We start from the raw sequence: 27458 nt of genomic DNA, 5'->3' as shown, positions 1-27458 counted from the left end.
AACTTTGCGCCCTTTGACGAAAGTACGAGGTGGATTTGCAGAGTTGATGGCGGTGCAGGGCTATGTTGCAACGCAATTGTGTCTGATTTAGCCCTGCTATTCTCCGCTATGTAATACCAGGCAATCTTTCGGCGACAACAATCGATCAGGCTTCCGTTAGCTTTTCAGAGACATCGTCCAACACCAATTCTGGCTGGTGTTATCTTCAGGTTGGAGGACGTTGCGAGGCATGGCCTTCCTCCACAGCCCAGAGAAAGCTAGAAGCACATCCCGCTCCAATCGAGCTAATTGAAAGAGATGAATTATCATCCACTCTAATTTCGTTCCATGACTTGTTTTCGCCATCCCCGTTAGGACCACAGTTGCCATGTTCGCCCCAGCCCCATGCTAGCAATTTTCCCATAGTCGTTAATGCTAGAGTATGCTCACTTCCAATAGCTATCTGCTCAATTTTTGGCAATGCTCTTGGAGCAAGTTGCCCGTGATCATTCCTTCCCCAGGAACTCAGACCGCCATCTGAAGAAAGCTGTACGATATTTCCCCACCCAGCACCAACGTCTTTCCATTCAGACGAAGACGCAGGAGCGTTTGAGATGATGTTCCATTTGTCTGAACCCAGGACGACATGTTGCCCTTGGCTGCCTTTGAAAAACGAAAATTCACGACCACAAGCTGCACGAATTACAGAGAAGTCAATGCCAGATATTCTGCTGGGACCCCACAAGGCGGGTTCTACAACCCCAAGTTGTCCTTTGCGGCTTGCTCCCCAACCGTAGACAGTTCCATCTGAAAGTAGTGCGATGGTGTGGCCCATGCAAGCAGACAGGTCAACTATTTCGGTCTCCGGGGGAGGAAAGTTTGCAATCACTTGAGGCACTCTAGCATCCTTTACTTCGGGCCCTAATCCGAGTTCTCCTTTTTGCCCAGAGCCGCAGCTGAATACTTGGTTGTCGGCAGTCACAAATGTGGATGCCGCCCACGTCGCCGAACACAATTTGAATGAATCAATGGGCATGCCATTTCTATCAGTAAAAGAAACACGCCGAAATGTAGATTGTGAGCTTTCCGCGTCGTTTACTGGGCCACATCGCCCATTATCATTTTCTCCAGCAGCGTATATCGCTCCAGATGGGAAAAGTACCAATGTATGATTGCCACCAGCAACAATTCTTAAAGGTGCTTGCGATTCTTCGCCCGCTGGCAAGGTTGTCAAAGAAGGAATCGAGACATCTTCTGTATGACCCAAACCGAGCTGGCCAGAGCCGTTTGACCCAAAAGCATAAAGCATCACGATAGGGCTGGGAGTCGTTTTGATAGGGTCCAGGGGGATCGCTTGCGGCTCAAGGCGGCTCCGTAGCGCTGTAGTCGGAAGTCTGGAAGGTCTCTAACCCTTAGCGTGGTTGCTAACCGAGGGGGCGCACATCGAAATTCCGAATGTTGCGAGACAGGCGAGATTCGTGAGAAGCCAGCGACGACGACGACGACGACCATCATACCCCACGACCCACGCTCGCGCAAGCCTCTAGACACAACCATGGCTTCCACGCAGAGTGTGCAATGCTTCGGCAAGAAGAAGACTGGTGAGCAAGGACTCAGGCGCATCTTGGAGGATCAAGATTATGGTGTTGGAGGGAAATGCTGACTTTTGAATGATTTGTAGCTACCGCCGTCGCCCACTGCAAGGTACGCAATAGGAATTCCACTGTAGCAAGAAATCGCAACGATACGATATAATCGATATTATTTTGCGAATCCAAGTGAACAAAAAACCCGAGTCTAACGTATTACAATCAATTCGACAGGCCGGCAAGGGTCTTATCAAGGTCAACGGCAAGCCCCTTTCTCTGGTTGAGCCCGAGATCCTTCGATTCAAGGTACATTCAACCCGCTCTCGAATCCTTTCATTTCCCCCTCCGAAGACGAGAATTCTATCTTTTCAAGATCTTGCACGCTTTTGAAAGTCGTCGAATATCCCGGATATGAAAAAAAGGCATGAATTGGAATATGTTTTTTCTAACGTTGGGATCCGAATTGTTTGGAAAAATAGGTCTACGAGCCCGTCCTGATCCTCGGCCTTGACAAGTTCGCTGGTGTCGACATCCGCGTCCGCGTCTCCGGTGGTGGTCACACTTCTCAGGTCTACGCCATCCGCCAGGCCATTGGCAAGTCCATCGTCGCCTACTACCAGAAGTTCGTCGACGAGCACTCCAAGAACCAGCTCAAGCAGGCTCTTGTCCAGTACGACAGAACCCTCCTCGTCGCCGACAACAGACGCTGCGAGCCCAAGAAGTTCGGCGGTAAGGGTGCCCGCTCGAGATTCCAGAAGTCCTACCGTTAAATTATTTTGTGGGGTTGTTGGTGGTATGGGTGGGCATGGGTGGAGCAGCGTCTTTCTCGGTTCTCTTGCCCTTGTGTACCTATCTTTTTCGCTGGTAATATCGCCAATGGAGCAAAAGTAAACAAAACTGGTTTTTGGATCTTGGAACAAACCGTGCAGTTTTCCTACCTATGTGCCACGGCTATTGCTGCTTTTCGACCGGGAGTTTCTATGTGGTCAGAGATATTGTGATTTCAATGGGACATGGGACGTCAGGAAGCACCTTTCCCCTTCATACTGTGCGGCGGCTCCGATGAACCTTTTTAGCGGTTCATGCAGTTCTTCTGAAACAAATACATTTCCTCAAGTCATTCCGGCATTCTCATCTCGAAAAGAGAGCATCCAGCCCAGCTCAGCCCATACCCACCCATCATTTGCCCCTCTGAAAGAGTGACCTCTGAAAGAGTGACCTCTGAAAGAGTGATCTCTGAAAGATTTGTCGATTTAAAGTTTCCCAACATGACAGGCCAAGCCCATTCTTCACCAGATGCCATATGCCATATTTCTCATCGTACATGTAGTTCCCACCCTGCTAATATTTCCCATTGGATGTTTATGAAAGGACTACTATACACCTGAAACCTCTGTCTCTCAGGTATGCCGCCCAATACTCCGTATATCTATCAATTATATATTACACAGTAAAAATTACATATAATAACCACTTCCCTCAAGGCAACGTTTTAACTTTCTTCCATGTTCCATGTTCCATATTCCATCTCACGGCGCATTTGTCTTGATATATATAGGTAGAATGCAAGATATACTCTGAGACACGTGAAATGCAAGATGATACTCAGACAACGAAACAAATCCGCAGACTTATTCTTCCTCCTTTTGAACCCGCGCCTTTGCGCCTCGCTTCTGATCTCTCAGTTTTTGCTTCTCCTCCTTCTTCTTCCGCCAGCTCGCCTGGCCAGGGTGGTTACCATACCGCGTGTGGAAGGCAGCGAGCTTGCTGCGCTCCTTGTGCAAGTCGCCGTATTTTTCGCGGGGGACCATGCCGTTATTGAGCAGACGATCGTAGCTACTGATGAGTTTCCTGACGAGTTCGAGCGCGTCTTCTTTAGTCTGTTTATCAACTTGTTGGGCGAGTGGCGACGACGTCGACAACGAAGTCGAAGAAGAAAAAGAAGAGGAAGAAGAAGATCTGGGTCCCTTGGTTGAAGCTTGCAGTTCCTGTCTGGCAACGTGGCCACCATATGCAAGGAAACTGCGAATATTGACAATGGCCGGGTTCAAGTTGGACAGGGTATTGAGCACGACCTGGCCGTCCTTGGAGGCGGCAGACTCATTGGCGAGGTCGACGTAGCTAATGAGTGTGCGGATATCGGGTTCTTCAATCGTAGTGAGCATCTGCAAGAGCAATTCCGAGGCATGGTCCAAGGCACGCGGGTTGATCTTGTCACGAGCGCACGCGCTCATGGCGATGCGGAACGTTTTGCGGGTCGGTTGGACTTTGGCGGTCCGGCCAATCATGTACCGGTCCACGAGGGCGACGGCGTCGCGGCTGGATCGGCTGAGCCGCATGATGCGCAGGTAGTTGTGGATATTCTCTGCGTCGGGCTGGATGCCGTAGCCGGTAGGGTCGGTGAGTAAGTCCCAGTAGTGAGAGGCCAGTTGTTTGGCTCGCATTTTGATGCATGCTTGGAGGAGAAGTGAGAGAGTAGGGCTGGTGGGTTTGGCGAAGCTCAAAGGCACGGCTTGGTTGCGGCCGGAGGTACCAGCGCGACCAGCGCGACTGAGTGCCGTTTTGGCGTCGGGTGGAGCAAAAGTGCCGTTGGGGCCGATAGATTCTTCTTCTTCATTCTGTTGTTGTGCTGCTTCGTTCTCAGAGGTTTCTGTGGCGGGAGAGCGCGCCACTGCCACGGGAATACTTGGTCTCGCGCTGGTTCCTAGTCGTGGAGCTAATCGCGGAATGTCCATTGTCTGTTCGATCAGAGAAAGAACACTGTCCCAGTCCTTTGGCCGGCTGCCTATGAGCAAAAGTCTGCCCATGGCGCCTACGAGCTCTTCATCGACGCGTAGGTTTCCCTGGCGCCAATTCGACACAATGTCTTCCCACATTTTCTTGCCTTCAAGAATGGCCTTTTCGCGCCGACGGCTACCCGTTTCTTCGGGCTCTCCAGGGATCGCGTCCTTGATTGCGCTTTGACGGACGGCATTCAAAATGGTGGTCCACGTCATGTTATCGGGTGCTCCTCTTCCTTGCTCCGGGAGCTTTGCCGCTACTCCCCATAGGGAGTCCATATCGTTGGCCCGCGCACACACCTTGAGTACAGCATTGGTGTGTATGATAGATGGCTTGATGGGTGAGTTTGGCGCGTAGAGTGAGTGGTATATAGAAAGCGCACGACCGACAGCATAAGGATGCATAGCGAGATCCGCAAAACCTCGAAGGAGCAAGGTGTAGGTGTGGCTGTCGGGGGTTTGTCCCCGTTTTTTCATCTTGGTTGAGAAAAATGTCAGCAGTGTGGCCCCCAAAAAATACTATAATTCTTGGAGAAACTTCATACCTCATTGTATATTCTAAACGCTTCATGCCCTCTCCCTCGTACGAACTGTTCATTTATAAGATGATTCCAGCTGACGGTGCAAGACATTTGTTTGCTTGCAAGCCGGACTGTCTCCACCGCAGTCGTCCATTGGCCTCGTTCTATGGCTTTGCGTACATAGTCCGCGAGCACTAGCGGGTCTTTCATAAAACTGATTCTCCGTTGTAGTTCCCTGGGGCTTGGCGCTCCTCTAATTGTAGGCGCCCTCTTCCCTTGTTGTTTCCACGCTGGACGTAGGTCCAACTGCACTGATCTGCTTGCTTGTAGAGAGACGTCGGCTTTGGAAGATCCAGCGCCGTCATTGGCTCTTGACCCGGTCCGTTCTACTGTCGCGGTACCGGCAGTGGCATATGATCGCTGAGACCATAACGACGCAGACTGAGGAATTCGTGTTCGGTGTCGAAAGGTCTGCTGACCAATACGTTGAGCCTGTTGGGGCTGGAGAGACACTATGGCTCGTAGATATCGACTTAAGCAGCCGGAACAGGGAGCCATTGCTGCCAAATTCGAGCAGGGGCAATATTATTCACAAGACGTGCTGGTCAGCAGTCCATGGTCGTTTCGACGGGCGGTGAACTTTTTCGGAGAGTCAAGCGCGCGGTAGATTTTCAGTCACGTGATCAAAGCGCAGGCGACCAATTTTGTGCAAGAATAAAAACAAGTACTCGGCCAAGAAGACAAATCAGCCCCTCTTAAATTTCCCTGAACGCAAAATTCATATATCATGGTATCCTGGCTTGAAAAGATTCAAGCATTCTCAGCCTATTTGTTAATTATGTGTACAAGGCATCCTAGTAGTCTGATGAGGCTGAGGCGTTTGTCGGGGTTTGTGCTTGTGCTCCGGGGCCGAAGGCAGAGACAAGATCCGAAAAGTTGACATGCATGTTAGGCGAGGTAGGCAGGATCCTGGTAGTTGAAGGTCCTCGAAGCCTTGTCTGGCACGAGGATGGGGGAGCATGTCTGCACTAAAGACTGGGCTCCGAACCCGTTGGATTTGGCCAGTAAAACCTGACAAATCTTCTCTTAGGTCCCTTGGGATCCATAGCGGCGGCAGCGTGAACAACTAGGGGAAGTTTGAAGGGTCTGAAGAAGGGGACTGGGGTATGAGTGTGGTTTGCTTTTTTTTTTTTTTTTTTTTTCCCTGCGGTGCACTCCGGGGGGGGATGAATCATCTCTTGACCCCATGGGTTGGGGCGGGGGAAGGGATCTTCCCCCCTCAGCCTGATTCACCCCAAAGTTTTGGTCTTCCTGAACTATCGACGCCAACCGTTAACCCGCACAGCAAGTTCGACGCCGGACATGTGGGAGCAACCGGGTATCTGGGACTGCGACCGATCAAGGGCTAAAGTAGAGCCCGACGCTGTGTGACGTGCCGGCAGATGGGCCTAAGGTAGAGTTAAAGCCGGGTTTGAAAGGGGAGGGGAGCGAAGGACGAACCGCGGCGGACGCCATGCTGTTCCATCCTGCTGGGACAGGCCGGAAGAACTAATGTAAGGCACGAGGAGAAATACCTTATGTCACTACCTACCTAGGATCCGATGGGGGGAGCTCAAGCACCTAGGTGTCTATCAAACCGCCCCATCGTTCGTCGTTGAAGAAATTGTACTATATTTTTTTTTTCCCATTTTTACCCCACGGCAATTTTTCCGTCCCACGTTCGCCCAAGGTACAAGGTCCCTCTCCGCATAAATCGTTTTCGGCAAAAGATCAAGGCAGTTAGAGGTACCGAGGTACATGTACAGTGCTGCGTACAGTACAGCAGTACCCGTAGGTTTAGTGCGCCTCTACCTTAGTTAACCTCCTCCCAAGCTACCAACCCGACCTCTCGGCAGTGACCCAGGGAGCAGAAACCCTCCCTGTAACGCCCAAATTAGCCGATGTGATTTGGTTAACTGACCTAACCGTACCAACGGTACCATGGCTAAGGTTCTGGCGGAGATATAGCCACATTTGAACTGAACCAGTGCGACTAAATCGAAAAGAAAATTCGCTGTCACGCCGTCCAATGTACACCTCTGCGCCTGGCTTATACTAACATACCTTAGCCTTGTCCCTCTCAGCCAACCCTAATGTAAGCACTTGGCAGGCAAATCATGTTGCTACATTTTGCGGTTTTCCTCTTAAACACGCTATTCAAATAGAAATTTGTGTGTCTCGGATGCGATGCAATAGCACAGGTAATATCACTGCAAAGACATTGGACATACCCCCGCCCAACAGTTTGGCAACGCTTTAATGCTAGTGTTTCCCTGTACATGTCCGTATGCTAGTCTATATCGAAATGCGCGAATGGACTGCAATTAGGTTTGGCACCGGCAGAGGAAACGAAAGCACTACATGCTAGGTATATAGTTTTATTCTAAGCACAATCTCAAGGGCGGGTTTTTTTAGGCCACAGCTAGTGTTAGTCTCCCTTTTTTCAAAATATCCTACGTATTCTGCAGGGAGACAGCCCTAGGAAAGCTTCCTAACATCGCAACTCGCTAACCCGGGCCGTCTCACCGGCCGTTGTTCGTTTCTTTTCTTTCGGCGTCACGCTATCATCTCCCTCGTGCAAAGTTGACGTGGCCGGCTGGGCGGGAGGGTCCGATGAAACGGTTATCCTCTACCTTTGAGCCCGTTCCTCACTAAACCGTGGCCCTGTCGCCTTCTAATTGATGTCTTGCATACCTAAATGCCAAGCAGAACCTGTTAGAGCCGGCTTGGAACGCTATCCGTATCTAGTTGGGTTCTGGAGTAGACTTTTCGTCCTAAAAGAATCCCACATGGGAGATTGCAAACATTGGTCGGCGAATTGTAGATTGAAATCATATTACGTTCCCCAGTATGTACAGGAAAAGAGAGCAGCTAGAAGAAGAGGAGAAGAAAACAGATCAGGTGGAATAACAAAAACAAAAGAGCAAATCTTCGAAACAATGTGCCGGAAGGTGGCCAAATCCTGGCGAATATGTGTTTGTACAGCCTCTTTGACCGCGGAGCCATGTCATTCAGAAACCTTTTGTCCATCAAATCAGTCACAATTGCCAGCAGCGCATATCCGATAGCATACTCCCCGCCAGCATGTCACATCTTATATTGAGCGGGATGAGGATCCCCTCAGATGAGTGCAATGGCGTGGCACGAGCCCCATGTCAGCATGAAGCTTGCATGTATCGGCAAGACAGAAAAGTACTGGTACAAATACAAGGTATAAATTTGATACCACCCCGGGTTGTGAAGCGATATTGCAAAGGACCAGCGAGAACAAATCAAAGACCTTGACCCCCCGTTGTGAGATTCGTATGAATAATGTGAAAAAGCACGAAAATTTTTCTCTGGAATGGAAATTCAACGCGCAATCAAGGCCGCAACCGAATTTGGCAAATGAACCGGAAAAGAAAAGGATAAAAGATATTAATAGACAAAAAAGTATAAAACGGAAGAAAAAAGGAAGAAAAATAAAAAAGCGGAAAAAAAGGAAAAAGGAACATGATCGCAATCACAACGTCTAGACAAATTTTGACCGCCAAGGCACACGAAACATGGAAATCGACACCCGCATGCGATCTTTTTCCCACTATGTTCAGGACTACCCATTAATGTTCCGCATGACCAAAGCAGAAACAGCCAAATTGCCCTTGGTCAAGGAAGCGAGAGAACGGATTGCGAGGTAGGAGAAAACAAATGAAAACGACCCGAGTGGCGTCAGTCTATTGGCTGATCACTTGCTGAAGGCGCATCAGGGTGATATGTCCGCCTCCATCATCCACGCAAGGGTGTTTTAACGTTGTTGGTACATCTGGCTGCCTTGCGTATAAGGCGACTGAGCGTAGTTGGAATATAGTTGATGCATCTGATCCATGCCACCGCTCGGAGCCGCATATTGTCCGGCAACTTGACCACCAGCCGGAGCGTATCCAATGGGCGGGAGCTGAGGGCGCACACCTGGCGGGTACGTCGAAGCCGCAGGCGCTTGGGAAGCTTCGGCAGCTTGGCCGTCAACCTGGGTTGCCTGAGCAGCAGCCGCCTGCCGTTGTCTCTCCTCCTCCGCCTTGCGCGCGTTCTCCTCCTCCTTCTTTCGTGCCTTCCACTCCTTGCGAATCTCCTTGAATTCTGCCAAAGGGTATGAAACCGTTAGCAAGCTGCTACAAGCAGGCGGGGGGAAAGGAATTGGAAAAAGAGGCACATGGTTCATCAATTGCTCAAAGACAATGGACAATGGCAACACGGGCGCAAAAGAAAGTGAAAAAAAAAAAAAAAAAAAAAAAAAAAAGGAAAGAAGACAAAAGGAAGAACACGGTACCTTCAGGAGTGCGCTTCTGGCCGTGGGACTGCATGGTAACATGCGCGTTCAAGTGATTGAGCGTGCCATATGCCTTTTCGCAGCCATTCCAGCCGCACTTGTACATGCGCTCAATCTCTTCATAACGACGACGCGGGCGCTTGTGCTGCTGCGCGCCTGGAATGGGCACAAAGGAGTACACCTGAGAGAGGTGGGGCTGCTGTGGCGCGTTAGAATAGTATCTCCTGTCTGGAAAAGCGAGCCCAACCTGTCCAGGACGAGGTCCCGCGGTGGCTGCCGGTGACGCTGCTGATACCGTGGTGGCGGGCGAAGGGTGGCCATAGGCGCCGCCGGGGAGGGTATGCGCGTGTCCTGCGGGCGCATACTGCCACTCTGGGCGGTGATACATTTGCGGCGCGGCCGGATGGGCGGGATACGGCTGGGTCATGTCGTGCTGGGGCGGATAAGGCGAGTATTGGGTTGGCGGAGGATAGGTGGGACTCGACGCGGCAATGGACGGATCTATAGGCAGATCGGGGTCAGACTTTACGTGATGCGTGGTGCGATGGCCATTTGTGTGTCCATCTGCTGCTAAAGGCATGGACGGACTTGTTGCTTGAGCCATACCTCCAGTGCTGGCGCTCTGGTTGCTAGGAGGATGGTAACGAGCAGTTCCCTCGGGATACTGCGGACGCGTCAAGTATTCCGGAAAGGAGCCTGAACGCGCCGACGAAGGATGAATGCCGTACTCGGACGTGGGCGTGGCGGAGGATGAAAAGTTTGAGGGACGAACGTCCTGACCGGCCGGGTACTGCGCAGCAGACGCTTGATCTGGCAAAGATCCTTCAGACTGAGATTCGCTCACAAGTGGAAAAGACGCGCGCAAACCTGACTGCGAGTAATCGGAAGCACCTCTGTCCATAAGCTGCTGTGGAGCGCTCACGTAGCCAGTTAGACTTGCACTCGAAGGAACACCGTTGACAGGTTGAACGGAGTGCGAAGAATAGGCCGTGGACATACTACGGCACACGAGGTTCGTGCAGAAGAAATCGCGGAAGGTCCTAGCCGTCCGTTATGCAATGGGGAAGCCCTTGTAGGAGACAGAAGGTCGACACTTGTTTTTTTCTGTTGGAAAACGTGTTCGACGCGACGGGAGGAGTTTTGCGAGTGTGCAAGGAGGACCTGACGGACCAGAGAAGGGATTCAATCGACTCTGTGACGATGTTTCCTTCGTTCGAAGACGAACAGCACGACCGGTGTATTCGAAGCCGGGAGCTACTTTAGTCGGCGGTGTGTCTGTGTAGTGCAGGAAAAAGGGTTGCTCGTGGTCAAGTCCTGCTGGACGCCGGCGTGCATCAAAAGACAAGGGAGTTTTGGGGCGTAGTAGTGCTTGACCCAAGAGCACGGGTGTAAGACGTGGACTTGGGTCTAAGAGGCGAGTTGGGGGGGAGCAAGTGTGGTTAAAGGTCGAATTGGACCGGCCGCTCGGGTAGAGGCAGTCCGTTTAGATGACCGCGAAAAGCCTTTTGGGACCAGAGAGGAGGGAGGGGGGGGGTGGAGGGGTGTGTGTGGTAAAAGAGGGCGCAGTGACCGGCTTCGCTCTGCTTGGGTGGCTAAACCCTAAAGTGGCGCCGCGGTGAGATGTGAGAAGCGTTCGTACCGCCGAAGTTGGCTTCGATCGAAGCAGACTTCGCTTGTCTGGTCGTACTAGGTGGTCGATGACAACGTTGACGCCGGAGTAGGAAAGGTCAAATCTCTGGGCGATTGGAAGCGGCACCCAAGGTTGCGCGTGGTTGCCGGGTTGTCACGACAAAAGACGCTGAGGGGACTAGGGGGGGGTTGCTGATGGGTCAGGTTGGTGTTGGTGGGATTTGAAACGGGTTGGCAAGTGTTCGTGCGTGCGTGCGTCCGTCCCAAGTGGAGAACGGAGAAGAAGAGCGAAGAGAAGACACAAAGAGATTCAACCCAAAGGGGGCTGTCGGGTGGTTGAAAATGATGGCACCAAGCTACTCTCAGCTGCTTTTGGAGCTATCTCAAAGCACTAAAATCGAAATGACCCTTTCTTATTTCGCCCCTCGAGGACGATGGGAGATGGGAGATGGGGCCCGATGTCGTGATGAAACTCTCCAAGTGCCGGATGTAAAATGAATAGTTTGATTGAATCTAGCGTCGAATCCGTCGCTCCTTGACTAGTTTAGCCCAATGGTGCCTGCGCGCAGGCGGGGAGGCAAAACGCGTGTGAAAGAGAAGACAAGACGCAACGGAGGGCGAGACGGGCAAGATGCGTCGAATCTCGTTTGACCGAACGGCGAAATTCGCAAACCAACAATGTGAAGGGTGTGGTCCCAGCGAACAATCGCCGATCAGCCAACCAGAAGGGGCGCTTCTCGACAGGCAAAAAATAAAAAGAGTTGTAGCCACAGACCGCTTTCAGCGTTCCGCGGATGTTTTCCCTCTCTCTCTCTCTACTACACTCGTCTTCCTCCGGACGCGCCAGGAAGGCAAAGAAAATCAAGGAAAGGTAAAGGTGTTGTGTTCGATGGGTGTTACGTTAGCGCAACGTCGTAGCCGTGATGAAAAGAGTAGGGGAAGCGAGGACGTTCGCGGTGATGAGTGGCCGATGCTGTATATGCGGTGGCCTAGCGTAGATCTCACCGACCAGTCTCGAATCGAATCCGTTCCACTTTTGCAGAGGACCCTCTTTCTTGGGCTAGTGGCAACAAGGCGGGCCCTTCTCTTCTCACGATGATAGAGGACGAGGGCAAAATAAGTTACAGAGATACTGAAAAAAAGTGATTATTAACTGGGTCCAAAACGGTCGGGGGGGCGGATGGGTGGGTGGCAGAATGTGTGCTCGGCAAGGGAGATGACAGCAAAAAGGCCAAAACGTCGTGGCCTGACGATTTCTACTGTAGATAGCTAGAAAGGCCACTTTTTTTCTGCCAGAGGAGGTGGGGGCCAGCTGATTTGATTTGATTTCGGCGGTACCGTATCTGTTTCCTCTCCGTTGCCTTTTTATAATTTCCTTCTTTCTCAGACAACGGAAACATCTCCTTATTTGAGCATCGTGGATTGACAAGGACAACCCAAGATGCCTGCGCAAAAAGGCGGAATTACGACAGTATTGTGTTCATATAATCCAAATTGTTGCACCTGTGTTTTGATGCGGTTCTCTTCCGGGGATCAAGAACCTTGCTCGCTCGCAATGGTTACTTGATGGGAGAAAAGGGAATGGTCGCGGCGAGATTGACCCCCGGACAAAAAAGTGATCCAGCTAAGCTTACGAAAGACACACCGATCGTAATATGACAGCAGGCGGTGCGAAACCCAACGCTCTTTGGCGATATGGGACAGACTAAGGACGGTAGCCCGAACGAAACTTGTGTGTACCGGGGTTGGAGAGTACTACGGTAAGGACAGGGAAAGGGAAGGAGGATCACCCTCCCGTAATCACAAGAGTCCCTACCCTAGGAAGCTTTCTAAGCATTTGTTTTTGGTGCGTAAGGTAATAGGCCCTGCTGGACGTGTTACGGGGCAAAGCGGATGCAATAAATACAGGCCGGTACCTTGTCTCCCAGGACCAATTCCGACGGCAGAGTTGTCATAGAAAGGTACAGGACTCGGTCGCAGAAACAGGGATAATTGAGATGGAATATGCCGGATCAAGGGTATCGGTTGGGTTGAGATTGGGAGCGGAGACGCGTTTTTCTCTTGTTGTTCGTTTGCAGAAGGTTTTCCCAAGTTTACGGGGAACCATAATGTCATATTGAGCAAGGGGGGGGGGGGGATTTTCCAGCTGGAAGTTGCCGGAACACTGATATCAGAGAATCCTCGTACCCTCTGTACACGAACAGGGATCCCATCCCCCGTTTGCGAGACGAGGGATTATTTAGACAAGCGAGGACATAGAAACAGCAAGTGAGAAATCGTGCTGCTGCTGCTGCTGTAGTATCAAAGGACATGATTTAGCTCACCCGCACATGAAAGCTAAAGTAGGTACCTGCTCATCAGTTAGCTTCATCTTCTTCTTCTTCATCATCATCATCATCATCATCGTCAAAGTAGCAATTATGGATAATAATGGACGATCAATGAGCAGCACCCGCGGGCCAGCTCTGTGGCGCGCCGGAGGAGGTCCGAGAAATGTTGCGAGCGACTGACACGACAGGGGGCTGAGGATCTTCGAGCACTAAAAAGAAAAAAGGTGTGCAACTACGTGACTAAGACATGCTCCACTCGTGGGTTTTGCAATGATGTTGGTATTCGGCCATGAAACCAAGGGCCTTCCCTGCCAAACCCAGAGCACATGGTCATCATGGTCATGGGCATTCGCAAGGCCCGGTAGTTCTCCCTCGCCCAGCTGGTGGCCACCACCACTATCACAAGCCTCATGCACAAAGTGCTGTAGCTCACTGGTGTCAGGAGAGAAGTAAATCCTCAAACAACATCCGGAAGGGCCGAAGTCGCATGAACCAAACAACTGCAAGCCGACCGCCACAAGCATTCAAAGAAACATATCGACAGAAAGGTGCTTTAACCTGTGTCGGCATGGTGGGGCCGTTTTGCCCAACCCAGCAAAATCAACAAATAAGCAGTCATAATTGATGCTGTCAACGTGGGTCCTGTAGCAAAATGAAATGATAAGTAATAGGGGATGATGGCAAATGATTGCTTTGTCCCATGCAACCTCCTATGAACGCAGAATGTAACTGCGGAGCAGAGAAATAAGGCTATGCACGTAGGCAAATCCTTTCTCCATGCAAATTAGAGCTCAATTGGGCTCGAGATCCACACGAACGAAGGTAAAAAAAAAAAGGGAGCCAAGAAAGCTCGAGTGATGTCCTGAGCCTGCTCAAAGGTGAGCGGAATGGCTGTTGTCCAAGACCTGCAAGCGGGGTCACCAGGCAAAATAACTTTTCCCCCTGCTTTACGAATCTAGGCAGCTGAAGGAGAAACTCGGCCACGCTGCTGATTGGGGAAATTGAGCAGAGCAAAGAGACAAAAGTCCGCTCGCAACCAACCCATCCATTGTCTGCAAAAATAGGTATGGTGCTGCTATTGGCCGACAAGGTGTTCGCAAAGACAAGATGTGATTCTTTCATCGGGCCGGGGGTCCAGCTCAGCTCCCCTCCGTACAGTACACAAGAACGTTGGCAAAGGTCATGAAATCTCGAAACCAATTATGATTCGCTTTGTGTTGCTCACAAAGACCCGCTGAGCGGAGCAGAATGTCAGGATTTCTGCATCTCTCTCAGCTCCCGGAGCTGATCCGAGACTTCTCCGGCAAACCCTGGGTCGCCCATGCCTATGGGGTGGTCGGGTTAATTGTGGTGCCATCCAGGAAATAAATCATCGTTCGCGATCGCGAATCAGAAAGTGTGCAAGAACATGTTGCTTAACTTAGAGCGTGGTCTCGTGGTTTAGGTTATATATGTATGTGATAAATGTCTTTGCTATGGTATAACGGTCGTTGACCATTATCGACCGACCGTGGTTTTTGGTCTCAAGCAGGGCCCGCCAGACGGGTAAGTGGAAAGTTAGAAACCTAAGGTACACTATCACATCTGTCATCTGCGCGAATCTCGTGGCCTGCTTGAACAGTTTAAGATCTTAGCAGCCGAAAGGGGGTTCACTACTGACAATTTTGACTTTGGTAAGAGTCCTTCTCCTCGTACCGCGTCTACCCACGGCCGCCAAAGCGAAAAATAAGAGTGAGACTAAAGGTCTAAGTCGGTGATTCTTGTGAAACTTGAACGCGCCCATTGGGGATCGCTTTCCGGTTCGTGGCAACCTTAGCGCCAATGCACCGTAATGGCAGATTTTTTCTGTTTATCCTCAAAATACGCCTGCACATAAATCCATTGAGTAATAAAAACAATAGGGGATAAAAAATTATTATTAAACATGGCAAATCATTTTTCCCGCTCCTTTCCTCATATGTCTCACCTCTGTAAAAAAAAAAGTCTATTTTTGTGGGTGAATCATCATCAGTCGTATATATTTTTGCTGTGGCACGGGCTGTGATCTCGGCGCGTTTTCGCTACATCAAGTAGGGCGCGCAGCGTTAGCAGTACGAGTATCTCCGAGAGCGTTGATGTGACACAAGATGATGACAGGTCGACCTCACATTATTGACGGCGCAGCAATACATGCGTGATCCCGGTCGTCCGAAGAAATCTTGACATCATGCTGCCTCGGACATGGCAGTTTTCGGCAGTAAAATCTGAATAAAAATGCATATGAAATTCCAAAACAGAGCAAAAAGGAAGTATTCTCCGAGAGGGATCCCAGCAAACAATGTGATGTCGCATCTGAGGAACGTATCATCCGACGCTCAGGCATCAGATGCCCTCCGTCCTTGCTGCGAGACGTTTCAAGGGATTCTCCAGCCATGAAAAATGATGAGTCCTCGCCACATGTGAAATGCATGATTTGAAAACAAAACAAGAAAATTCTGTCCCATGCTGTAAATAAATCACCAGCCGAAATATTTATCCGCTTCCAAAATGTCGTCTAGGGAGCCGGGATTGAACTGCCGGCAGTCAAGGCCTGCCTTGCAAGATCATCCGAAATTTCGGTCAATACTATCCTGTAATTTCCATCGTATGCAAATCCCCCGAAATCAAACAAGCATGCCTTGTCTCACGTCATATCCTTTGCAAGAGGCTGATTTACACCCGTATCAACCATGGAACAAGCCCATTTCGACTGCATAAACAATCAAATGGTAATCATAAGTTAAAGAACTAATAAGATTTGATCTAATTCACTAAATAAACCGAACCGCGTCACCAGCTGTATTAACCACTGAATTTCAAACGAAACGATTAAAACAAAGAATGACAGCCAAGGCATGTGATTGTCCACAGATTTTAGACCACGCCTCAGAACCATTGTCTGTCAGACAAATTCCACTTTACTTTTTTGTTTGCTCCCTGAGAGCATGCCTGAGAATTCAAAACGACCTGTCCTGACGCGCCCGGTTCCTCGAGGGACTCGAAAGAAAAATAATATGCGCAGAAATTAGTAGCAAAGATACTATGCACCCATTGATGAACATTCACCGCAAATGCGGCTGGGGAATAGTCTATCAGAAAGAACTTGAAAACCGTTCACAGCAATCTAAGGGTCGATTAGAAAAAAAAATTTGCAGAAGAGTCGAGGTAATTATAATTACCATCGGCTTCTGCCAAGCGGTGCAGCGTTAGATCCCGAGTAGCCAGAGCCTCCACGGTAGCCTGAGAAATCAAATTATTAGCGGAGCCCTGAATTCATTTTGTAAAATGCTTCTAGAACTTACCACCGCGGCCGCCATAGCCGCCACGTCCGCGACCTCCCCAGCCACGGCCACCGCCACCACCACCGGAGTAGCGGGCCATCTCGGCGAGGCGCGGGTCGATCTGCTGCTTAGATTCTGTGAGAATGCTGACAAGCTCGCGGGCCTAGACGATAGGAATTAGCAAAAAAAAAAAAAAGTCCCCAAGTGGTGGATGGTTTTATATTGAAAGTACCTGCTTAGCATCTGTAACAGCAATAGTTAGCATCTTGTTCTTGAATGTGTAGATGCGAGATGAGACAACTTACTGTCGGTTGTGAAGAGCGTGATGGCAGTGCCCTTTGCACCAGCACGGCCAGTACGTCCAATGCGGTGAACATAATCCTCTGAGTTATTAGGATAGTCATAGTTGAACACATGAGTGATATTGCGGACATCTTAACTAGTGGTTAGCAATCACAAGATCAAAGTGTTTGAGCAAAAAGGCGACCCCAAATGGCGGTCGTGCGAAGCTGCACTTGGCGTTGCTTCTACTCTCTGTGCGACATTTATCGTCGCCATTGCATCCAATGCAAGGCCGGAGAACAAATCGTGGCCTTGGAAGCCTCATAGGTGTAGCTCAGCAAAGTCATAAAGACACCGATTTCGCCGCTCTACCCGAATACAATAGTACGAGATCCGGGGTTGGCGAGCTAGACAAGCTACACTGCACATGGGATCCAAGGGATACCTTGGTCAAAAGAAACCAGTATACACGAAAAGACCGGACAAGGGTTCTGCATGCTTGAGAGTAGAGCATCATTCCAGACACACACGACAGCAAATGGAACGAGGAGTAAATGGCAGGGAGGGTAGGGGAGGAGAGAGAGGATGCAGGAGTTGGGTTGCACTTATTCATACCAATACCACGCGATGCTACATCGGTAGCAACCATGATGGGGCTCTTGCCCGTCTTAAATTCGTTCAAGACCCAATCGCGTTCGTTTTGCTGTTTATCACCGTGGATCGCTGCAACAGATTAGTATGACGCCACCAATCAAGGAAGAAGGGAAATATAAGGGACAACATACAGAGCGCCGGCCAGCCGTCTTGACGAAGGAAACGAGTGATTTCGTCCGCCACACGCTTAGTACCAGTGAAGATGAGAATCTTATTGTCTTTGTCCTCCATGATGCGTTCAAGGTGCTTGGTCATCTTGTCACGCTTCTCAAACTCGGAAACGACTTCGACGATTTGCAAGATGCGGTGGTTGGCAGCAAGGTCGGGAGAACCAATGTTAACCTGAATAAAGTCATTGAGATAGTCAGACGCCAATTGGCGCACCTCCTTGGGCCAAGTGGCAGACCACATGCAGGTCTGACGATCAGGACGAATCTGGCCAATGATCTTTCTAATTTGAGGCTCGAAACCCATGTCCAGCATGCGGTCGGCCTCGTCGAGGACAAGATAGGTGACACGGCGAAGGTTGGTCTTTCCAGATTCGATCATGTCAATCAAACGACCAGGCGTGGCGATGCAGACCTCGACACCACGAGCAAGGTCTCGGATCTGACCACCCTTGGGAACACCACCGTAGACACAGGTGTTCCGGATGCGAGAAGACTTGCCAAATTTGGAGATCTCACCCTGAATCTGGACGGCAAGCTCACGGGTAGGAGCGAGAATGAGGACGATAGGTCCGTCGCCAGGGGCCAGGAGAGGCTGGGCGTTGATGTGAACGATTGCAGGAAGACAGTAGGTCAGGGTTTTGCCAGAGCCAGTCTCAGCAATGCCGACAACGTCACGTCCAGACAGAGCCATGGGCCAGCCCTGCGATTGAATAGCCGTTGGCTTCTCGAATCCCTGGGCCTTGACCTCATTCATAACGTAAGCGGGAAATCCAGCCTCGTCAAAAGTCTCAACGGGCTTCGGGACGTTCTTTCCGTGGACCACAGTTTGGTTGGCCTTGCGGAACGCTTCAACATCACGATCAGAGCGTTCCGTTACGGAAGGATGTTCCTTATAGAAAGATTTCTCAAATTTGGGGAGGGCATCGACATCTGAGGTGGAAAGGGTTAGTCGACGGAAAACGTAAGATTCATCAGCATACAACTCACCCCAGCTCTGCTTCTGAAGGCCTGAACCGAGATTCGACATCTTGTCGCCGCCACCTCCATAACCTCCGCTTGAGTAACCGTTGCTGCCGCCGCGATAGCCATTGCTGTAAGGGGAAAACATGTCAGCAAAAGTTCGAAGAGAATTTGTTGGCAAGAAAAGCAAAACGCCTTCAACAGCCGACAGGCCACATATAGCACATGCCGGAGCAAAGAAAAAGAGCAAATTGCGGTCGCATATTGATTTAAATTGTGAAGTTCAAGGGCTGTAGTTCATACCCATTTGAAGATCCGCCACCGTAGCCGCCGCCACCATAACCACCACCACCGCCGCCACGAGAGCCTCCGTAGCCGCCTCCGTAGCCGCCGCCGTACGACATATCAGCGAGTCGTCTAAAAGTAAAGACTGTAGTATTAAAAAGTTATGAAAACCGAGTATCCACAGAAATAGAGAGCGACAAGTGATGTGGATGTGAAGATCAAATGTTGAGAAATGTGGATTGATTTGAAAAAGAGGGCGACTGCGCGAAACAAAAGGGACCGACGCAGGTCTCGCTAAAGAAGGCAAGAGAAGAGCCAGGCCAGCAAAGCCGAAGGAAATTTTCTTTTCTTTTTTCCCGGGCGAAGAAAGCAGTTAGCTCCATCGAGATGCGGGCGAGCTAGTCCGCATCCAGTACCCCCTTGATCATTTTGATTGGTCGCCCTGGAATACTGCCGTTAATGTCCGCTCACCCTTCCGCAGAGTTTGTCCCCGTTTCATCCAAAGTCCCTGGTTTCTGTATCGCCACACGAATCCTCCTCTCGGCGTTAACTGAACATGGCTGTCTCGCTTACTTAATCGTAATGCCGCATTGGACCAGTACTATCCATGCAATAACTGGCACAATGTTTGCATTATTAGAGAGCATATCTTTTGAAGACCAATCATGAGAGGATTAATTATAATCTTTGAAATGTAGTATCTGTAAAAAATGAATGAAAACGAACAACTATCGACTTATATACAGGGCCCTTCTCCTCTTCTTTCTCGCTTTTCTTTTCTTTTTTTTTTCCTGGTATTTTATAATGGTTGAATCTACATCTAGATGATTATCACGTTTATCTGTACCATTAATTTCTATCTTCTCTGTTTCTGATATCTAAAACCACATATATAATCCCCCTAAAACAGTATATATTGATCGGCGTAGTCGAGCTGTAAAAATTCAAGAGCTACATTATAATATGAATGCATAAAAGCAATAGCTCACTGTTTTCGGATAATTTTCAAGGTAATTATGTAGCATTGAATAATCTTTCAACGTAGCAGTCTCACCGGGGGAGATTCTCCCGCTGGTGTCTACCACAAAATACGCTGTAATGTGCTAATATCCATGCCGCGTGCAGAATTGAAAGAGTCAATAAAAAAAAGTGCAAACAGTATTCCAAATCTTTCCCGACGCCACGCAATGTAAAATGTCCAATGCTCCGTTTAGCTGCATTGCAATAATTTGCAATGACCAACATCGAGGCATCATAATACCCCAGTGGCCTTGTGCACATCATTCCTTGATATCAAAGCTCGTGCCGCACCCACAGCTGCTGGTGGCCAGCGGGTTATCCACAATCTTAAACTGACTGCCGATCAACTCCATGGTGTAATCCACCTGACTTCCCTTCAACAGCTCCAGACTAGGTTCGTCCATGACTATCTTGGCGCCCGTCCCGTCGTCTGCTTCAAATACAGTATCCTCCTCATTCGAAATCTCCGACATATTCGTCAGAGACATAAGGTATTGAAAACCATGACACCCACCGCTCTCCACAGTGATTCGAAGAAGAAGCGAGGGATTTTTATCGGACTGCATGATTTCCGCGAGGCGCTACCAATAGGTGAGTACCATTCTCCGAATCTTGCAAGTGTCTATACATACATGAGAGGCGCGCGGCTTGATGCCAACGATCATGTCATTGCCATCTTCGTCCTTGCGAGGATTGACGACCACTGCACGGCGTGAAGACGACGAAGAAAAGCACTGGCGGCGTTCCAGGCTAGGAACTCGTCTCCTGACGGCCAGATGTGAGTACGAAGCTGTTGGCCTCCAAGACGGGGCAAGGAAGTCCAAAAGCGGTTGCTTTCCCGGAACCGCTAGAGGGGCGGCATGAGCGAGTGACTGGCGTTTGGGTGATGAGAAAGTGTTGCGCGTCAGGCTACAAGGCCCGCGATGGCGAAACAACGAGCGAAGCCCATGCATTTGCGGATGTTGCTGGCTGAGATTTACACGGCAAAGGTTATCAAGCGTTCAGAAAGATTGAGGTTATGACGAGGGGCGAGCTCGGATGGTCGGCGTGTCGGTATTTTCCCGCCAGCTATACCTCTCTGGTTTATAAGCAACTCAATAACCAAAATCTGGGACATTGAGACTACAGGCATTTGATATGAGTCGTACCAATTGGTTTTATTTCCCCCTTTTCAGTATGTTTCAATAAAGGCTGCAGATATAATTTTATAATTGAATACATCCATTTGTCATGTCAAAGTGTGTCATTTCCTCGATTACCTTTACGTGATTTTTGGAAGCAAGTCATCGCATGGCCCTGAGCTTTCCCGTTTGGCGAAGGCGGTGAGCCACTTAAGACCCCTCCCCTCTCTATAGTGGGGCAAAACGACCAGCGTGGAGGTGGAGGGAAACGTCCCGCAACGGTCCAGCACGGACATCTTCTTACTCTGTTGACAGGATCTGAGGCACAGTTTAGATATCTCCTTATAGCAGACATAGCAATGGCTTCCGTTAGAGATCTGCCCAATTACGCCAGTCTTCCTGAAGCTCAAACCAAAGCATATGCCGAATCACTCGACAGCCAAGATCCATTGCAGCATCTAAGAGACGAATTTATCATCCCCACAATAGAAGATTTACAAAGAGATACCATTTCAAGAGAAGGTAGCTTTCTGACTTGACCATTTCCCCTTTCTCGTGGGCCATAGAGACTTACCAGGAAGACCAGGCATAAACAAGGACAGCCCCAAGAGCATCTACCTCTGTGGCAATTCCCTGGGCTTACAACCACGTCTGACCTCTGAACGCATTCGAGCATACTTGGACCAATGGAGCACAAAGGGCGTCTTTGGGCATTTCAAGCTCCTCAAAGAATCCTCGGAACTTCCACCATGGGTGGACATTGACGATGCCGCAGCAGCAAAAATGGCTGGCATCGTTGGCGCTGCCCCCAACGAAGTCGCTGTTATGGGAACGTTGACGGCAAACTTACACCTGGCCATGGCAAGCTTCTATCGTCCTACCAAGGAACGATGGAAGATCATCCTGGAGGGCAGGGCCTTTCCTAGCGATCATGTACGCTTCACCCATGTCTGAAATAAGCAGAGGCAGCAAAAGTGTAGCCCTATACTAATTGAATTTTCAAACTCACAGTACGCGGTAGAATCTCAAATTCGTCACCACAACTTCAATGTAGACGACTCCATGCTCTTGATTGAGCCTGACTCTGCCGAGCATCCCACCCTGAGCACCGAAAAAATACTCTCTATAATTGACCGACATGCTTCAACGACAGCATTATTACTCTTGCCCGGAATACAGTATTATACGGGGCAATACTTTGACATTCCTCTCATCACTGCTCATGCACACTCAAAAGGCATCATGGTAGGATGGGATCTCGCACATGCAGTTGGCAACGTCGACGTGAGACTACACGACTGGAACGTCGATTTCGCCGTGTGGTGTAACTACAAGTACATGAACTCCGGACCAGGCGCGATTGCAGGAATGTTTGTGCACGAAAAGCATGGAAAAGTAGACATGGAACAGCTGCAGAGCGGTCAAGGTGGCTATCGGCCCAGACTGACTGGATGGTGGGGCGGTGACAAGTCCATCCGGTTCAAAATGGCCAACAGTATGTTTCTCCATTATTCCATTATTTTTATCTGTTCCACCACACATACCTCCACAAGTCTCATCACTTTTCTAACCAAACTTAATTCTGCTATAGGATTCGTCCCCATCCCCGGCGCAGCAGGCTTCCAAGTCTCCAACCCATCCGCACTTGACCTGACATCTGTCCTCGCATCTCTCGAAATCTTCCACAAAACAACCATGAAAGACCTACGGGCCAAATCCATCAAGTTGACAGGCTACTTGGAATACCTCCTCAACCAAGCCTGCAGCTCATTATTAAGCGAAAACGAAAAAGACACATCCTCCATCAAGTCGGCACTACCTTTCAGCATAATCACACCCACGGATCCCCATTTTCGAGGCGCACAGCTCAGCGTCCGCTTGTCCCCCGATATGCTCGAGCTGGTCATGGTCGAGCTTGAAAAGCATGGTGTCGTCGTGGACGAGCGCCGGCCCGATGTCATTCGCGTGGCGCCCACGCCATTGTATAACACATTTACAGACGTGTGGAATTTCGTGCACATTTTCCAAGATGCTTGCAGTCATGCACAAACACAGCTCGGCGACGGCAGAGATCCTGCGGACGTGGGAAAAGATGGCACGTTGATGCGGGATACGGAGGACCAAAAAGGCTGGAAGGAGATTAAGTAACAAGCAACCCAGAAAGAAAAAGTTTATACCTATAGCTATCATGTTTTCTTCTTAGCATAGATGGTCAGAGGAAAAGAAATAAGTTCTATAACAGACCAGGGTATGAGCTGCACAAGTCGCTGCCTTTTTTGGGCAATTTTTGTATATATCTACAGCCGATGACGAGGATGTGCAATCTACGATACTTTTCCTGATACCAATCTTTTGTCACAGCAGCGGACCCTTTAAATGACGTACGCTTCTCAAAATGCACGCAGAAAAACCGTGATTGTCAAACGACAAAAATGTCTCATGTCCTCTCATTGATTGGAATTCGGTGCCTATTAATAGATCTCTACCCCGGGACCCCATTGGAAATAGCTGTAGGAACGAAATGGAAAGAGGAATAACCAAATGTACAAAGTACAGGAACATCTAATTGAAAACAAACAGAAAAAAGGTTGGCAAATGATTCCGCTCGTCAGGATTGAAAAGGAAAAAAAGAAAGGCCGAAAAAAAACTTGCTTAACCAGACACCACGTAAATGCAATAATCGTGACCGTGACTTTGCGCATAAGGCCTTGGGCAGTGTATAAAACGAAGCACGAGTGAAAAAGAAAACGAGAGAAGTAAAGGGAAAAAGAAATGAGAGAAGTAAAAAGAATAATTAGAGAGAAAAGAAATGGAAGAATGGAAGATATGAAGAAGAGAAAGGGGATGAACGAGGGAGAAAAGAAGGAGAAAGAGGGAAAATAGGAGAAAGAGGGAAAATAGGAGAAAGAAGGTAAAAAGGAGAACTACAGAAAAGTAATCTTATACAAATGCGCAGAAAAAATGTCATAATGTCACAGTCGTATAATATAAAAAGCAAAAACAAAAAAAATGATGATGCTAATTTTCGCCAAGAGATGCTAGTAAAACGGCAATGAGAATGGGAGGCGCGAGGGCCACCAGATATAGTCATAACACTGTACATGTTCCAGAGTACCTGAACAAGAGTCAGTCAGAAACGACTACCTTTATACAAAAAGCCATCAAAGAGAATTGAACAAGCATAAAAAAAATAAAACAAAAAGAACAAGAGAGTGTGACCTACCATCGTTGAGACTCTGCACGTCGAACCCATCGCGCGGTAATCTTGAGTCGTTCTCGAACGCTCCTGGTGGGGAGGAGCTTGTACTTTTCATGCTCAGAGATGGGAAGCACACTTGCAAACCAGTACGGAAAGAGAGCTGGATCTTCCGGAGGATACCCATATGCTTCGAGCACGCGCTGATGGAGCCAGGGCGCGGAGTTGTCACGCATTCTGCGGATGAAATTCATGCCAATGTCGAGTAGATCTCTAGTGGACAAATGGTCAAGCTGCGCGGTTGGAGACGATGAACCGTTGGCATTGCTGCGGCGAGCAGGGTCCGTCTCTGCAGCCTCAATGCGCTCCTCTTCCACCAGAGAAATGTCGTCGTACCGGTCGATACTTCCAACCACGTAGCCGTCCAAGATGGACCAGTCCTTGACCTTGAATCGTGAGACGCCGACGGTTTCAATCAAACTTCGCCCATCTGGAAGCATCTGGGCATTGATGATCCGGAGGAGTGTACCGTATTCCCGGAACTCGACGGTGCCAAGGTTACCTTGCGGTTCGCGGGTGCGGTTATATGAGACCATGCCAAAGGTTCTGGTCCTTGTTTCTAATGTTCGGCGAATCATGAGACGATATCGAGGCTCAAAGATGTGCAAAAAGGTCGGCATGGAAGGAAATGATAATGTGCAGACAAATAATGGGACTTGGCTTTCGCCGAGAGCACCTTGCTCCTCGCGAGTCACGGTTTCGGTCCGTGAAGCCAAGTGCTCGGGGCATATCGTGGCCAAGATCCGGCAGATTCTCTCATTGTTGGGTTCATTGGTCAAGGCGGGAGAGATGGAAAGGGATCTTCGACAGAGAGGGCAGAGCAAGGAATGGTCGAGCACACGTGTCAGACAGCGGCGACAAAAGGTATGTCCACAGGGAGTCGTCACTGGGTTTAACATGAGCGCATAGCAGACTTGGCAATCAAACTCGTTCCGGACCACTTCCTTGAGACGGTCCAGTAACATCATATCCAAAGCCAATCCGCCGTCCTCGTCGTCGTATAGAGGTTTGTAAATTACGTCCGAGTTGAATGCCAGTTCGCCCATCTCAGCAAATGTATACGTTGCCAGAAGCCTGCCTCCATGTAGCACCCGTGATCGTGGACGGTCAAATTGGAGACCGCTCGAGGCCATTGAAGGGTGGACGACTGCTTGCTCTTCCAGCAACATTGGCTTTTCGCTGGACTCGGTCTTACACTTTGCTACCTCTTCTCCAATCAGCTCAAGGACTTTTCCAAGCACCACATCAGGGTTGCTGTCTGCAAGAGAATGCTCCTTTGTGCAGTCCGAGAAGGGGCACGTGAAGCCTTCTTGTCTCTCCTGGTTGGCCGGATATGAAATGCCTGCGCGAACATGTGACCGAGGAAGACACATCCGGCATATTGTGTTGCCGCAGGGAAGAGTTACGGGCACTCGTAGAGGATAGGAGCAACGTGAACACTGAATGAGACGTATAATGGCCCGCGCATCCCGATACGCATCGAAGCCGGTGCGCTCTGAGAGCGCTCCGACTGATGCATCGGCGCTCATCAACGGCGAGCAGATGGATCGAGGGAGGCCGCAAGCTCTCTCTCCGCGGCCGAGGCGCGAGGCAGGTTGGCGACGGCTATCTTCATCCAAGGAACACCCCTCGATGTCTGCACTCGCGCGGTTGCCTCGTTAGTATCAACAATAATTGAGCCCTCCAAATCAGCCTTTTAGATACGACGCACGCACTATGAGGACGAGCTGAGCAAGGCAGAACAGAGACGATATCACGTCTAAAGAGAACACGTCCGTTGCTGGACGAGAGACTTGCGAAATAAAAAAAGTGTTGGATCCAATAATGGAGAAGTCGGTCAAGGATGGAAAAAGGGTACCCCAAAGCCTAATCAAGCGTCGCCGCCACGTTTACTGGCCAGAAAGGGTAAGGATGGTGGGACTGGAAGTGGCAGAGGTAGAGAAGCTCAGAGAGATCGGCGATGATCAACTATGGAAGAGACAATGGTTTTGGCCGTTTTGGCAGAAGAGCAGAACGGCCATCGCGGGGAGAGTATAAGAAGAAGTAAAGAAGATGAGATATTGAACGCATGACAATACTTTCCCCGTCTTTTTGCGGGGGCAAATAAAAAAAAAAGGACTTTGCCAGGGCTTGCATTTAGTTAGATCGTAGCACGAAGAAGCCGTCACTTTTTCGCAACATCAACGACTCCAAGATCCAGAGTGAGTGTGGATCGTATCGAGACGGTCTAATGGGCGACCAAAAAGGGGATCGCCGATTCTGCCACATGGGAAATCTGAATGGAAAGAGGCACGCGCAGAAGTGCCGAATAGCCTAATGCCAACCGTGATTGGTCCCTGGGACAAACGAAGAGACATCATCGATGGCCCCTTGACGGTCAATTTGGGGATTGGCAGCCCAAACGGGAAAGAAGAAGTAAATAAAACAGAGACAGCTTTTCCTAAATGCCTTACAGAGTAATCCAATCTAAAACTGTGCTTATCCGCTGATGAATCAGTCAAGAGAGTATAGGTAGTAGAAGTTCATCTGTCGTCCTGGGGCACGAGACAGTATGACGTATTCCATTTTTTCTATGCCCAAAGCCAATGGATGACGCCACCACTTCTCACACATTTCTGTCAAGTCAAACATCACACAAACATGGGGGCGGCCTCACAACGAGGAAGACAGGTCATGTTGAAAACGATGAATTTCTCTCCAAGATTGGAGCTTAGGAGAGATTAATCCTGGCCGATCTTGGGGTGAAGGAGCTATGAACCCACCAGCTGAAAGACTGTGATCTTTTTTCGTTCATTGGCTGGCTCGCTCACCGTGTGAACATGGAAGCGTCATTGATTGTCCGCTTAGACCACGGATAGGTAATTTAACCTCCATTAAGGTTGGCCCGGCTCCCCCGCCGCCCAGGCGAGCTATCAGGCAGGGAGGATGAGCCATCAAGTGTAATTTCTGCTTTCTCTTTACCGCACTTCCACCCCTTGCTACGATCACGTAACAATAATCCCGTTGTTGCCATTTTTACGGACTATGTTTTGCTTACTTTATCACGTTTACAATTTCTCCTCTCCTTATCAAATATCGTATTTGTATGAGATGCCGTAAAACAGCTCTCGTATGGAAATTGGCGCTGCTATAGAAAATGCACTTCTTCTTTTTCTTCAGCACGAAAATAAAAGGAAGGAAAAAAATAAATAAATAAAAGAAAAAAAAGTCTTCATCATTTCAAAGAAAGAACCGACCA

The 27458-nt window shown here is 49.5% G+C and overlaps 8 protein-coding genes across 8 annotated transcripts; 2 read left to right on the top strand and 6 right to left on the bottom strand.

Annotated features, from left to right (window-relative positions):
- Window positions 1-205: 205 nt before the first annotated feature.
- L228DRAFT_282833 (RCC1/BLIP-II protein) lies at window positions 206-1480 on the bottom strand (the record flags this gene model as incomplete). Its single annotated transcript, XM_018336048.1, has 1 exon — window positions 206-1480. The coding sequence occupies exon 1, from the start codon at window positions 1286-1288 to the stop codon at window positions 206-208; it is 1083 nt and encodes a 360-aa protein (XP_018188302.1). The 5' UTR covers window positions 1289-1480.
- On the top strand, window positions 1434-2512 carry L228DRAFT_135156 (ribosomal protein S9/S16). The gene is made up of 4 exons (XM_018329126.1): window positions 1434-1580; window positions 1661-1683; window positions 1803-1874; window positions 2048-2512. The coding sequence occupies exons 1-4, from the start codon at window positions 1535-1537 to the stop codon at window positions 2336-2338; spliced, it is 432 nt and encodes a 143-aa protein (XP_018188301.1). The 5' UTR covers window positions 1434-1534; the 3' UTR covers window positions 2339-2512.
- Window positions 2513-3035: 523 nt separating this feature from the next.
- Window positions 3036-5564, bottom strand: L228DRAFT_135187 (hypothetical protein). Its single transcript, XM_018329127.1, has 2 exons — window positions 4894-5564; window positions 3036-4825 (listed from the first exon to the last, which is right to left on the bottom strand). Exons 1-2 carry the CDS (start codon window positions 5425-5427, stop codon window positions 3200-3202), a joined length of 2160 nt encoding a protein of 719 aa, XP_018188300.1. The 5' UTR covers window positions 5428-5564; the 3' UTR covers window positions 3036-3199.
- Window positions 5565-8692: 3128 nt separating this feature from the next.
- Window positions 8693-10211, bottom strand: L228DRAFT_268128 (hypothetical protein; the record flags this gene model as incomplete). The annotated part of the gene is made up of 2 exons (XM_018335082.1): window positions 8693-9024; window positions 9215-10211. 2 exons carry the CDS (start codon window positions 10209-10211, stop codon window positions 8693-8695), a joined length of 1329 nt encoding a protein of 442 aa, XP_018188299.1.
- Window positions 10212-16194: 5983 nt separating this feature from the next.
- L228DRAFT_247120 (p68 RNA helicase) lies at window positions 16195-19003 on the bottom strand. Its single transcript, XM_018332566.1, has 7 exons — window positions 18842-19003; window positions 18566-18669; window positions 17540-18508; window positions 17370-17477; window positions 16778-16906; window positions 16705-16715; window positions 16195-16635 (listed from the first exon to the last, which is right to left on the bottom strand). Exons 1-7 carry the CDS (start codon window positions 18940-18942, stop codon window positions 16483-16485), a joined length of 1575 nt encoding a protein of 524 aa, XP_018188298.1. The 5' UTR covers window positions 18943-19003; the 3' UTR covers window positions 16195-16482.
- Window positions 19004-19877: 874 nt separating this feature from the next.
- Window positions 19878-21009, bottom strand: L228DRAFT_134964 (hypothetical protein). The gene is made up of 3 exons (XM_018329124.1): window positions 20992-21009; window positions 20476-20911; window positions 19878-20424 (listed from the first exon to the last, which is right to left on the bottom strand). The coding sequence occupies exons 2-3, from the start codon at window positions 20794-20796 to the stop codon at window positions 20104-20106; spliced, it is 642 nt and encodes a 213-aa protein (XP_018188297.1). The 5' UTR covers window positions 20797-20911; window positions 20992-21009; the 3' UTR covers window positions 19878-20103.
- A 2-nt stretch (window positions 21010-21011) lies between these two features.
- On the top strand, window positions 21012-23299 carry L228DRAFT_282827 (kynureninase). Its single transcript, XM_018336047.1, has 4 exons — window positions 21012-21486; window positions 21551-21897; window positions 21976-22459; window positions 22556-23299. Exons 1-4 carry the CDS (start codon window positions 21324-21326, stop codon window positions 23110-23112), a joined length of 1551 nt encoding a protein of 516 aa, XP_018188296.1. The 5' UTR covers window positions 21012-21323; the 3' UTR covers window positions 23113-23299.
- Window positions 23300-23858: 559 nt separating this feature from the next.
- L228DRAFT_134973 (hypothetical protein) lies at window positions 23859-26074 on the bottom strand. Its single transcript, XM_018329125.1, has 2 exons — window positions 24188-26074; window positions 23859-24079 (listed from the first exon to the last, which is right to left on the bottom strand). Exons 1-2 carry the CDS (start codon window positions 25747-25749, stop codon window positions 24052-24054), a joined length of 1590 nt encoding a protein of 529 aa, XP_018188295.1. The 5' UTR covers window positions 25750-26074; the 3' UTR covers window positions 23859-24051.
- Window positions 26075-27458: the final 1384 nt, after the last annotated feature.

Source organism: Xylona heveae (assembly GCF_001619985.1).
Source record: "Xylona heveae TC161 unplaced genomic scaffold L228scaffold_5, whole genome shotgun sequence".
Taxonomy (NCBI): Eukaryota; Fungi; Ascomycota; class Xylonomycetes; order Xylonales; family Xylonaceae; genus Xylona; species Xylona heveae.
Note: the sequence above shows the minus strand (reverse complement) of the source record. Positions and strands in the feature narration are given on the sequence as shown.